The following is a 13,825-nucleotide window of genomic DNA, read 5'->3' on the forward strand; positions in this document are numbered from 1 at the left end:
TCGGAATAAAGATGTATCGGTTGGGGTCAAGATTAGACACTTTAGCCGTAGGTAGTTTTTATTATTATTATCATTTATTTTTATTTAAAAAAGAAATATTTTTTCCTGCGAAATAATGATAATCATTTTATACGATTGACCAACTTTCTTAACACAAACATCAGAACGTTGTTTTGAGGGTTGATATGACAAAGTAAATATCAGATTTATAGGTAGATGGTTTGAAATGTTGAAATGACATACATCAGATTTATCTGGGTGTGGTTTTAGAGGTTTAGGTGACATACACAACATGGGATTTATCGGAATGTGGTTTTAAGGTTGTTATGACATTCAAAACATGACATTTATCGGAGTATAGTTACAATGTTGATATAACATACAAAACATGAGATTTTTCGAAGTTTGGTTTAAATGTTGATACAACATACAAAACATCATAACTACCAATGAATGATTGACATGATGACGTAAGACTTACCGGAAGAGGACGAGTCTGACTGCGCACTCGAACAGTTGAGGTCCCTGCCGGGTAGGGGCGGCAACCCAGCGCCCATGTCTGTGTAGAAGCCGCCATTGGGGTACGCCGTGGGGTGGCTGGGCTGGTACATGTCGCCGTAGAGTCCGTGGTGGTACCCCCGCATGCCGTTGAGGCTCCCGAGGGAGGAGATCTGCATCTGACGGCAGTTGTTCAGGTAGTCGCCCCCAGCGAAGGCGTTGTAGGCCGCGGCTTTGCTGGGGAAGGACGCGCTCAGCGGGAGGTTGGAGTAGCTCGGGACAGAACAGCTGTTGTGGGGGACGAGCGACTCGTTGCCGTAGTTCCCCCAGCCGTTTTGTCCGGAGACGGCCAAGGCGGACCGAGCTGAGACTGAGTCCTGTGCCCCGGGACTGGGGGGGAGGATGCTGGAAGCCGTGATGGACGGGTAGAGGGACAACCCCGCCGAGTGGGACAGGAAGTTGCTGTGCGGTTCCATCCTCATAAAGCTCGTCAGGTCGTGGGACAACAGTTTCAGGGGTTGGCGAGGTGCTACTGAGCGGGGTGCTCACTCAAGTAGCCAGAGTTCGAATCCCGATTTATTTTATTTTCTTTATAAAATTCAAAAATGTTTATTTATTTATATTATTTTAATTATAAAATTCTGTCACTTCCGGGACGACCGGACATGCGCAGTAGACATCAAGCTGTTACGTTATACCAAAGAACATTTCAGTAAGTTAAACAATTTCCAATCGCGCACAAAAAAAAAAACTTTTTTTTTCTCCAAATGAACGTTCCGTGAAGTAAAACAGGTGTAATGCCCCCACTAGACGTTAGGTCTCTTTCATCATTGCGGAGACAACTTTTTTTTTCTTCTTTTTTAACCTAAGGCCCTTTAAGAACTTAAGCCAAACCCGAATCAGCGTTGAACCTGTGACCTTTGACCTGTCATTCCACCACCATTAGGCCCTGTCGATCGTTTAATTCTGCCTTGATGTTGCTTCACACCTGTGCCCTCGACTCGCCTGCGGCCACAGACCTGAGGGGAGGGGAGAGGAAAAAAATTTCAAAAACTGAAGGTGGAAATTCGAACCAGCTGAAACACATGCATGAATTCCTAAATACAAGGTCGGGGACTGTCTGGGTTGTAGTGTATCAATAGGTGAACAGGTGATACACAAGGTAGGATGTTGTTTCAACGGTGAAAATATTTAATACTAGCTGTGGTGAGCGGACGTGAACGATGAAGGAATAATAGCATGATTAAGTTGATGTCGAAAGTTATAAATGAGATTACGACCATCAGGAAATATTTTTATAGAGACTATTTTGTTGACAGATTGTACGGTTTAGCAATTAGTTATAGGTGCGAAAATATCTTAACATATATGGGCATATATACATACATATATATATATATATATATATATATATATATATATATATATATATATATATATATATATATATATATACATCGTTTAATAGAAATCGTGTATTTGGTTCAAATATCTATGGCATAAGTACACTCTTTTACTAAGTGGGCTACTCTCTGTAGTTGACCAAAGTCGTGGATTCTTGGTAAGTTTATACGAGTAAGGACTAGAGGCGTAGAGTTTTGAGTAGAAAAAACAAAACGAACATTCATTTAGTAATAGCACAACTCAACATCAGAACTACATTAAAGCAGTTAATTTCTACGCCCACATTGTGCCTCGGTGGTTTACCGTGTTGCTTTCCCAGGCTTGCGTAGAACACACTGTGTGGGGAACACATAGTGTGGGGAACACACTGTGTGGGTAACACAACCATAAGGACCTCACACGAGCTTCCTCTCTTGATCCCTCCAGAGATCCGCAATTCTAAAGCCTGGGATCGAGATTCCCGGTCCCCGCGATCCCTTTGTGCGCCTTTATTTTTCTAACACCTCCATGCTTTGCCGGGTCCCACGCAAGATGGCTCCCCGATAAGGGCCCTCACCGGCCCACACCAGCACACATACAGCGCCACCTTGCGACTGACGTGGGCATTGCGCTAAACTTAATGAGACATAACGGAGCTAGCGAGGACTGGGAGAAATCCGAACCGGGGCTTCTCGATGGACGAGTCTGATGAAAGATTCTTTTAAAATGTTGAAGATCTTTAAAGTGCGGTCTAAATGCTTCACGTTCTGTTAACATATTTTCAATATTTTTACCTCACATACGACTTATATGTAGCGGTGTGTATCAATATACCAGTATGTGTAGGATAAAGATATTATTAGAAAATTAACACTCACTTATACACACACATATATATATATATATATATATATATATATATATATATATATATATATATATATATATATATATATATATATATATATATATATATATAATCCAGGTGTGCCGGATGCTGAGATCTAGGAATTCACATACATACCAGTCTTCATGTTAGTGGAGTGTGAATATTCCCACCCCCCACCCTCTCACACCCACACACACCTGTGTGGTCCGCCCCGTATAACAAAGTTGAGTGCAGTGAAGCCACCAATAACAGACTGAGATCACAAAACTTCACCGAGTTCCTACACACATCGATAACACGATTCTCGGTTAAATTAGAATATAGGCCTACACTTCTTTTATGTTCAACTTCAAAACCTAAACCATTAGTCTAATTTTAATGAATCGTAACTGCACGTAATAGATTTTTTTCTCTTAAATCCTTTTTTATAGAAATAAAATAGTTGTATAATATTTATATTAACTATTATAAATTGTAGACTTACACAGTTGTGTTTTTAAAAAAAAATTTGAATAGTTAACACACACACACACACACACACACACATACATACATACACAAGGATGGTATGCTTTTTAGTGTAGAAGAAAGCAGAGATACTTATCACAACACCTGGGCTCCATCTTACATATAGTTATATACATATCTCAGCCCCCCCCCCCTAACGCACCCTCGTGCTACGCTGCGCCATCTGAGAGACAGAAAAAAAAACGGCTACAGAAAAAGAAAATCTCTACAATAACTGGTACCACCTCCACAGTCCAGTGGCGTTGCTTTCTTCGTCCAGCAGGTCTGCTGTCGCGGTCAATTAGCGTCGATGACGTCGCGAGATATCCTCTACGCTTTCATTAGGGCGCCTAGTTGTTGTTGACTCAATTACGCCGTCAAATTGTAGCTTTTGTACGCACGAGCGTGGAGCCATAAATGTTATAGCTTTGATTTTCTTTTAATGTAACATTTTTTTTTTAGTTTTGTTAAACGCGCGAAAAATAAGAATGAAGTTTGCAGAAGGGAAGCGGCAAGAAAAGACACACCTGGGGTTCGGGGGCAGGGAGATCACAATCATAACGAAAACTGAGGGTACCATCCTCGTCTTTATCGTCTGTTTAGTGTTCATTTACATATATATGAGATATTTTTTTTTCTTTTTAAACTATTTTTCTCGGGTGAAGAGGAGTCGAGGAACAATTAGCCGTGTTCATTAACTGTGCGAGACACCGTGTTTGCCTTGTGTGGCAGACAACAAAAGACCCGTGCGTCGTGACGGGAAAAAGCTGCTAGTATTTGACCGCGGAGGGAGGCTCCCGTTTCATCGACGGGGCTCGAATTGTGCGCCCGGCGATTGTGTTTTTCACAGTTTCTTAAACGTGCTTTTTCGCAGTTTCTTAAATTTGCGTTATATTGTTATCAAATTAGGAATCTGAGAGATACTAAATTGTGTATAATGCAGTACAAATAGTGTATAATACAGTCAAAACTGAATGTTGCAGTATAAAAATCTGTATATTGCAATACAAATAGTTTATGTCATAATACAAATTCGGCTTTTTTTGTTACAAAATGCGTATATTGCAGTAAAATTGTGCATTTTACCGTACAAATTGTGTACATTGCAGTAAAAGGTATGCTACATGTATATAAATTACATCTATTACAAAACACTCAACCAGCATCTATAAGTTGAAAAACTTGGGATATTCCCATCTGTAGGAGCTAGTCTATTGCCCACGTGACTATCCGTAATTGACATCTGCAGCTGTAGCTGCATCATACAGATGCAGCTGTGTTATCTGTATGTACCTGGCCTATACAGCTATAGCCGGGCCATCTGTATGCGACATGTCGTATCGTAACAGCTGTAGCTCTTTGTTATCTGCATGTATTAGATTTATACAGCTATAGCTACGCCATATGTATACGACAACGGTGTCACCTACTTGTATCAGACCTATACAGCTATAGCCAAGCCATCTATAAACGACATAGTTTAACAGCTGTAGCTGTGTTATCAACATATATCAAGCCTTCAGAGCTGTGCCATCTATACACACTGTTCCCCAACAGCTGTAGTATTGCCATTTCCCTCTAGCCGTATTATAATGAATTATTCCTTAATAAAAATGTCAAACCTGATCATAAACCTATCATCACATGTTTACCTTTATCCAAAATATCAACTCCGTTAGCACTAAACCCATACACAATTTCCCATATAATTTTACTCTTAGCCTAATCTCTAGCTCTAACCTTTAACCTTACAAACTTGTAACTCGGAATATGCCAGCTTTTTGTGATTATATTAGCTCAAGATTCATTGTTTATAGTAATACAACAAAATCATCAAAATTTTAGTTCATGTTTATATGGTCAAATACAGGTGAACTCTACTTAACTTGCCTCATGGAACGACAGGTTCGAAAAGGGGAATTTTACAGCATCAAATTATTTTCAAACTACATGGACCTATTATCAAGATTTAAACGTATTATCTATTTATTTTTATGTTTTGGCAGATTTTTTTTAAAAAACAGAAACCCGAAACTGTCATAACTATCATCAGACTTCCTTAACGTGTACTCAAATCTTTGCTTTCACTCACTAATTGTACTGTGTGCATTATTCAACTGAGCAGCATATCAACAAAATTACCCTTGTCACTTCACATCCCAACACCATCAAATAAATTACCCAAACCAATGTTTAAATGTAACTTCCTAACAAAAGCGCCGATCATGCCTTTATCTGCAGAGGTCAAGAAACATTTGAATTCTACTTCATCTGTCCAATAGATCGTTAGGTCTAAAGAGGATTCTTTTATGATATAAGCACTAACTAATCTATAGCTGCATTTCTTTATTTATATAGATTGTATGGCGTATAATTTAATACAAAAGTAATACAGAATGTGACACTGTTCGCGCTTATCCTAGTACAAGTCTGCACCTCTCAAGACTTGCGCGCCTCCCAGTTCGAAAAGGACCTCTGTACTAACAAGCAGCAAATTCTTGGAATGGCTCATCCTGAAACTGGATCGAATTCTGCTGGGTTTGGGCAAGGTTTACACAAAGCCTTGGTATTCGAATACGCATACGTTGTTGTTATCACCACTACAGATCTAGACGAAGTAATCGTAGGTTAAAATATCTGCCGTTGTGATTATAATGGATTGTATATTTAGTCGATAGCGGGGTAATTTTAATAGGGGGAATGTCTTTACCCTAACCCTATAATGTTTTCTTAAATTAATTGGGGGTATCGAAAAAAAATCATCATTGTTGGCATAAAAATTAATATTTTTTATCTTAATAAATAAAGGAGAATAACTCAGTTTTCTACTAGTTTGTATCAACTTAAATTTGTTAGACAACAAACACCATGTAAAACTAAAACAATTTAAAGTGATCTCCCTTGTCAAAAAAAAAACCGTTGGCTGTTTATGCCCTAAACACTGCAGTCACTGGAGTGAATCCAGCGGATAAGTAATTTTCAATACCTCTTATACTAGCAATATAACCTTACCATTACACATATACACACACTTACACATGCTCAAATACACATATACACACACAAACACGCACACATACTTCACTGCTGCAGACTATTCATTAAAACAAAAACAAAAATGCCACTCATCCTGTGAAGAATTGAAATACAAATTGTTCAATAACCCCACACCCCTCCCCCACCCCCGTCTCCACTCGACAATTTGTTGATGTATAATTTACCTCCCCTAACAAGACGTCACGAAGCTGACGTAGACTGGCAATAACGCCGTGACGTAATCAATCATGGCTTCGTCTTCGTCGCTCCCAGATGGCTGTGGTACCGGCCAGTTAACATACAGTACAGTCTGAGACTATGGAATGTTTGTACCGGCTAGTAACATACAGTAGAGTCTGAGACTATGGAATGTTTGTTAAAACATGCTACAGAAGTGATTTTTTTAAGCGATATTCTAGAAACGTTTTTTACTGACGAAAAAAATAAAAAAAAAAAAATAGAAAAAATATGAAGGCGAAATTGGTTATTTACAAAGTAAAAAAAAATTAAGAGCACGATAATTGCAATAATTAGTGTTAATTTTAAAATATTATCGGGCCGAATGAATGCGTAGATAAAAAAAAGCAGTGAAAGTTGACGTACAGTAAGTCTTATGGTGCTTATGTATTGTACAATGTGAGTGGTTTATTGTATGTTTAGCCCTAAATAATAAGCTCTACTTTCATAAAAATAGCGGTAACGAATGTAATAATAAGTAGTTTCAGATATAGTGAATTTATTGATTGATTATTTTTCTAAAGTTTAAGAAAGTTATAGACAAAACCTTCGATTCATTTAGCATGAGCTCCGCAATAAAACATGCATTGATTGCTACATAATTTAAGACGAGTTCTTTTGTTCGATTACACTCTATTCAAGTTCTTCATGTTGCAGCAAGTAGTGTATGTAATGTTTAAATTACATATGTAAGCTGATTTCTGATTTAGTTAAGGCACCTCCAAGTTCGATGTACTATGTTTTATTAAATGTGTAACTTGTTTTCAAGTATACGAATATATTTGTCATTTTTAACTGTTTACAAACAACATTAGTTTTAATTGTAGTATAGTTGTGTATAATATAATATAGATAAGTAATTTGTTTGCATATGGTATTACTGTAAAGGTGAGTGTGTGTGTGGGGGGGGGTGGAAAATAGGATTCTGTATTTTACAATATATTATAATAATTACTTTGATATTCCTAATTGGATTCGAACCTGCGACGTCGATTGATACAGACTATACGGAAATGCGGCAAGATCCCCCTTACTGTGATAACTTCAAGCTAAAACTCTGTGTTGCTAATAAAACCCGGCATCAAATAATGCAAGGAAAAACGTTTTATTGTTTTATATTGTTTTACAGCTGATCAAGATGGTTCGTATCGATTAGCCAGAGCCCTGTATTCGTACAGCTGTTATCACTGGAATCGATACTTTTATCCGTGAGGTTACGGGAAGGCCTAAGGTTACAGTGGTGGCTTAGGGTAATTATAGGGTTTGGAAAATTTTCGGACTATTCTAGTTGTAGGCTATGGGTATATGATAGTATATCTTGTAGTTGTATGGTGTATGGGTATGTCTGTCTTCTAGGTGTATGTTATAAGGATATGTCTGTTGTATCAGTATGTCTTCTTGCTGTATGCTATGAGGGTAGTCTTCTAGCTGTAGGCTATATGAATATGTCTTCTATGTGTACGGTTAAATGGGTATGCATTCTGTGTGTACGGTCAAATGGGTATGCATTATGTGTTGGAATATGGGTATATATTCTAGTTTTACGGAATATGGGTATGTCTGTCTTCTACCGGTATGTTATATGGGTATGTCTTCTATGTGTAGGGTATATGGGTATGCCTTCTAACTGTTTTGGAAAATGGCTGTTTTCTAGTTTTATGGAATATGGGTATATCTTCTAACTGCATGGGATTATAAGTACGATTTCTAGGTGTATGAAATATGAGTATGTCGTCTAGTTGTATGGGTATATATGTATATCTAATTAATGTATATCATCAAAACATTGACTGTGTTTTCAAGCGATTATTTTGTTATTTGTCGATGTATACAATGCATAGAAATTGAGATCCCCCCCCCCCCTTTGTGTCACCAGTCTAAGGGAGGGAACGTTTAGTTTGCATTATGTTTCATGCTAGACATATTAGTTGCCACAGTAACCTGATGAATGCTAGGTTCTAGAGATGTATGTTGGATGCCATACTTGTGTAGCGGATGTCATGTCTGTTAGATGTCAGATATGCTTATTGTGTGCCAGACATGCATGTCAGATGACAACTACATGATATTATTAAACATATGTTAGTGTTCTTTAAAAAAATACTGACTTTGGTAATTAATTGAGACCCCCCCCCCCTCAGCTGCAGTAAAATATTGATCTTTCCACCTCATCAATTATATTAAACACGGTTAGATAAACTCATACTTCAAAAACATATATTTTCTACTAAGTTCACTAGCTATATATTTTTCACTCTTCTAGTGAATAATTTTATATGCTTTTTATAATCTTAACATTTTTTATGGGTCAATAACTTATGTAATTTTAAGAACAGTAAGTGTATTTAGGATATGTTCAACACAGTCACACACATATTTTAAAGATATATAGATGACTCTGACTGCGGTTCTTAATATAAATATACTACTAAATATATACCAAATAATTTGTATCGAAATCAACTCCTTATCACTGAGCCCCTAAAGTTCATGACGCCCCCTCCCTCTGACACCCCCTAGTGCCGCCATCAGATGGCCAAAAGAGACCACACACAGACAATATGCTTCGCCCCACAAACATGCCTGCCATGTATCGTATCAATTAGCCCTGGAAGTAATTAAGCAAAGGCGGTAAATTAGTGAGGGGCGGGTCGCCCGTGGGGACGTGACCTTGGACAGACCACGTGATAGGGGTGACAAACCTACCGCGGGCGGTATCGATTTCTTTGTGTCTCCATGATTAGCATGTGTAATCGGATAAAAACCTAGGCACCGATACATAAGGGGGGGGGGGCAAATTAGGTTAGTATCATTGTTCGTATGGTTAAATACTTACTATGCAAACAAACTTTCCCCTTTGACTAACTACTAATTACCTCCTGATTAACTAAAAAACACGATATCAGAAGAAAAACATGTTTCGTTTGTTGATAAATTAATGGACAAAGTGTTCGATTTGTATAGTAAAAAACTGGTTGGTTCCACTATATTTTTCTAGTCCCCTCCGCCATCTTGGTGATACCAAAAAAACAGATTAAAATTAAATCTGGCTGGTGTTTTGAACACGAGACATCATTAGCATGTGCGGACTTGTTATTTTTTCAATTGTTGGCGCTTACATTAATTACTTAAAAATTAATTACTTAAATAAATGAGATCAGTTGGCATTAATATTTTTTTTCAAATATTTAAAAATATATTTACATTTTATAATAATAAATACGATTTCAATTTTATTTTAAGTTTAAAAAAATTGATTTATCGGAGCCTATTTTTTTAATCTCAGCCTACATTGCATCGGCAAGTCATTTAAGTTGGTGATAATTAATTTATCCCACATATTGATTAGCTTATTGATTTCGTTCGGACACGTTAATCACCAAGTATTATCGTGTTTTATTCGTATAATAACACAAGACATGTGGCGTACTCCTTAGAGGTCTATCACATTTATAAGTTTCATTAAACATTTGGAAGATTTGAATAGATTGGGTTAGTTTGATAGCGAGTCACTTGCGACTTTATATGCAGTTAATGTATATTAAATTGATAATTAGGCTGCGTGGTCAACTAATTATTACAAATCACATTAATTCAATAAATGATTAGTGATATAATGAGGAATTTCAATGATTAATAAAATTTAATTTATATCGTTTTCTGAGTCTTAATTAATAACAAAACCAAGAACAAATGCTGATTGAAAGAAAAGTAAACGATAACTTTAATTAAAAATCACTAATTAGGTTATAACTAGTTTCAATTGAATGGTCGGATCTACCAAAGTGCTATTTCTTTCCTTAACTTTCACTCAATTTTTTTATGTTGAAATATTTGTCTCCATTGTTTGACTACTAAAAGGAGAAATGGGGTAAACTAACTGGGGTTTTTATTACTGCTATCTTTATTTTTAATATATTTTTTAATGTATCTTTTTATTTGTAATGTTAGATATGTTGGGTAAGACAGAAACCACAATATTTCTCATACCACACGAAAATGTAGGGTTACCACCCTGCCCCCTCCCTCACCTCCTTATAATACAATCATGGAGATCAGGTCCTTGACAGACAATTTTTCTGGCAACCCTTTGTTTCTACTAGACCAACGTCTTGATATTGTGTTGCTTATAAAACAACGCTTGAGGTCCCTAAATTGTGGACTGAGTCTGACTGTTGTCCTGATCTTCTGCACATTATCTACCACTCCCCCTCCCTCCTTCTGTATAACTTAACACTAAGAAATCACTGAGTGAGTTGTATTTAGAGCGAAAGCTCAAGAACGATAACTGACAGCTGATGTTGTTGTGAGTTATCTCCCTGTTGATGTCAGCGTCGTCGTTACGTCAAGACACCACGCCAACTAATAGGTTCACAATTCGAGTATCACCTTCACAAGGAAACCCCGCTGGTTGGGTGCGGGTTGCCGCCCGGGTTGTGGGGTGGGTTTTTATTTTGTAACGCGAACCCCGGGATAAGGTTGCGCCATTTCGGAGTCGGAGGGTCGCTAAAAGGCACCGGGTGATTCGGATCTTGTAAGTAAAGATGCTGCGGACCCCACTGGAAGATTTGGATCTGGTAAACCAAGATGGCCGGTGCATCACGTGACCGCCACGCGCTGTTCCCGGGTGTGACGTCGTTTCGGGTGTCGTCTGCTGCCAGCGGCGCCTGGTCACGTGAGACGGTTTCAACGCTAGACATATCCGTTAGAGGGTGCCCGGCAGTTTAAGCTAGGAAATCTTATCAACTCACTTATCTACCTACACGTTTGATGTAATGTAACACACCTGACCCTGAAAAATTTGACTCTAATGTACACGGTCCTATCACGTAAGACCTTAGAACGCCTAATTCTAAAATACCTGACCCTAAGACAATTTGTCTACATGACACTAACACATAGGATCCTAACAAATTGTGTCCATAACAAATGAACCTAACACGCCTAAACCTAACACACTCGACCCTCAACCACCTTAAGCTAACACACCTAACCTTAACAAACCTGACCCTAACACTCATAACCCTATCACACTATTTAGTGACAATCTATTAAAAGCGTTCCATATTTGTTTAAGATCAAAATAATATTAGAACGATAATTATCAGTTGAAGAAAGATAATTATGGACATTTAAAAAAAAAATCATTCTTTAGCATCCGATACTATTGTCGTTAATTTTCAAATAATACATGCCTTGTTTAGTAATCACTTACATGATTAAATTTTCTTGTTAGTTTATTGTCTACGTTTATTAAAATTGTGTATACAATTAACAAAGTTGTAACTGACAAAGAAACAAATGATGGTGGTGATGATGATAAATTCCTGCATATAAGGCATTGTTATCTGACGCCAAACTATTTGCATACAGTTGAAAAATGTTAAGATATTTATTTTCCAAAATAACTGGAAAAATTATGGAAATAATGAATAGAATTAATTGTTGATTGGCTTCCATCGACACCAGTGTATAATGCAACGAACGTTTACACACTAAGGAATGAAACAGTAGGTACAGGAAACAATAGAATTTTAAATATTATGCAATAGATTTTAAACTTGAAAGGTCAATTATAAATCTTTAAAAAAAATAGCTGTTTTACAATCAGCCATAAATATACTACCTGCCCCCCCCCCCCCTACAGTGCTGGATGTACCTATAAACTAATCAAGCTATAGTTAAGGGTCGCTCATTCCTCCCTCCTCCCCCCACCCCTCCTCCCAAAATGGTTTTCTTTAAAGCGTAGTGGGCACTTTGTGGTCAAATTGAACTTTTATCATTTATTTGTATATTATTTTTTTTTTTTCAAAACAAGATGGAGATTAAGTTGTTTTTTTCTACCGCAGTTATAAATACACTTTTTTACACGTCTTTTGTTTAAAAAAAAAATATTGGCACTATTGTACATATTCCCATATCAAACATAGCTAAAGACCTTATCGAGTATAAATCAGCTCCATCCCCCAACACCACTCCCCCACCCCCCCCCCCCCCCCCACTATTACTAGCTTGGTAACACGCTTTTTTATGTAAGATCTACACAGACACACAGACACAGAGACACACACACATGGACACCAGCTAAACCTATAATGAGTTATGTACCTTTAAGAGAATCAGCAGTCAGATTTATATGACTTGATTATGTATGCGTACAGTCAATATACATCTTGTTTGATGCTACATTTATGGGGATATACATAAGAATTACTGCAACAGTCTCACGTTCTATTTAAAACATTTGTATAAAAACACGAGTTGTAACATATGTTCGCCTAGTATCAATACACCCTTCAAAATAAATTATATTCAGCTTTTATGTCAGTGCTATAGAGGCTCGGGTTGTGCATTCTAGGATTATTTCCCTTCAACTAAAGATGATATACAGCCCAGTTTCTAAAAACCCAAATCACTATAATATATAGCTTGATATCACATTTTATGAGAAGCCCACATTACTATATTATATGAGATTAAGTCACACTTATAAACAGCTCAAATTATTATACTATATATACTTATATAAAACTCTTTATAAAGCCCTTATCAATAAACTAATTTAGAAAATAACATATATCTTAAGCCGATCATACGACCCATATCACACGGGGTCATATTCCACGACTTTTTATGCCTAGCACATACATCACATACAGTATATCCTTATATCAGTCGTGTATTATCGGCTTATATCACGAATCAATCACCCCACACCTGGCGAGGCTCACATCTCACCTGTGTGGTTTACTCGCACTCACCTTTAAAGAAATGGGGGCGTTACTCACCGCTTACTGTTGTTAACATGATGACGTCCTACTTCATTGATGTGAGGGGTTATTGTCATTGGGGAAAGTTAATGTTGTAAGCGTATGTGCTATAGGCTTAAGGTGGGGAATACAGAACTAAAATATACAGCAGTTGTGTGATTAATGGAAACAAAGATAAGGTTACACATATCGAAGAAAGAGTGTCTATTCAAAAGCATTCAAGAACTGTTAAACCTAACATGACTTAGAGCTTATAATGATTGTATGATTAAAGCACATAATTGGGTGGTGTAAAGAACATGCTGATTGTGTGATCTAAAGCCCCTAAAGATTGTGTGATCTAAATCGCATGATGATTGTGTTGTCTAAAACACATAATGATTGTGTGGTCCAAAGCATATTATGATTGTGAAATCTAAATCACATGATGATTGTGTGGGCCAAAGCACATTATGATCGTGATGTCTACAGCACATATTGATTGGGTGGTCTAAAGCACACGATG

General features: G+C 37.3%; 1 protein-coding gene across 4 annotated transcripts in view; it reads right to left on the bottom strand.

Annotated features, from left to right (window-relative positions):
• Nucleotides 1–13,825, bottom strand: part of LOC131928776 (homeobox protein mab-5) — an 89,788-nt gene that overhangs the window by 23,506 nt on the left and 52,457 nt on the right. For all 4 annotated transcript variants that reach the window (XM_059284901.1, XM_059284899.1, XM_059284902.1 and 1 more), the window contains one exon: nt 482–1,517. In XM_059284901.1, the coding sequence (XP_059140884.1) occupies nt 482–980 (499 nt within the window). In that variant the 5' untranslated portion in view covers nt 981–1,517. The remainder of the gene's footprint in view (nt 1–481; nt 1,518–13,825) is intronic.

Source organism: Physella acuta, unplaced genomic scaffold (assembly GCF_028476545.2).
Source record: "Physella acuta isolate Inbredline_101_S28 unplaced genomic scaffold, ASM2847654v3 ptg001545l, whole genome shotgun sequence".
In the NCBI taxonomy this organism is placed as follows: domain Eukaryota; kingdom Metazoa; phylum Mollusca; class Gastropoda; family Physidae; genus Physella; species Physella acuta.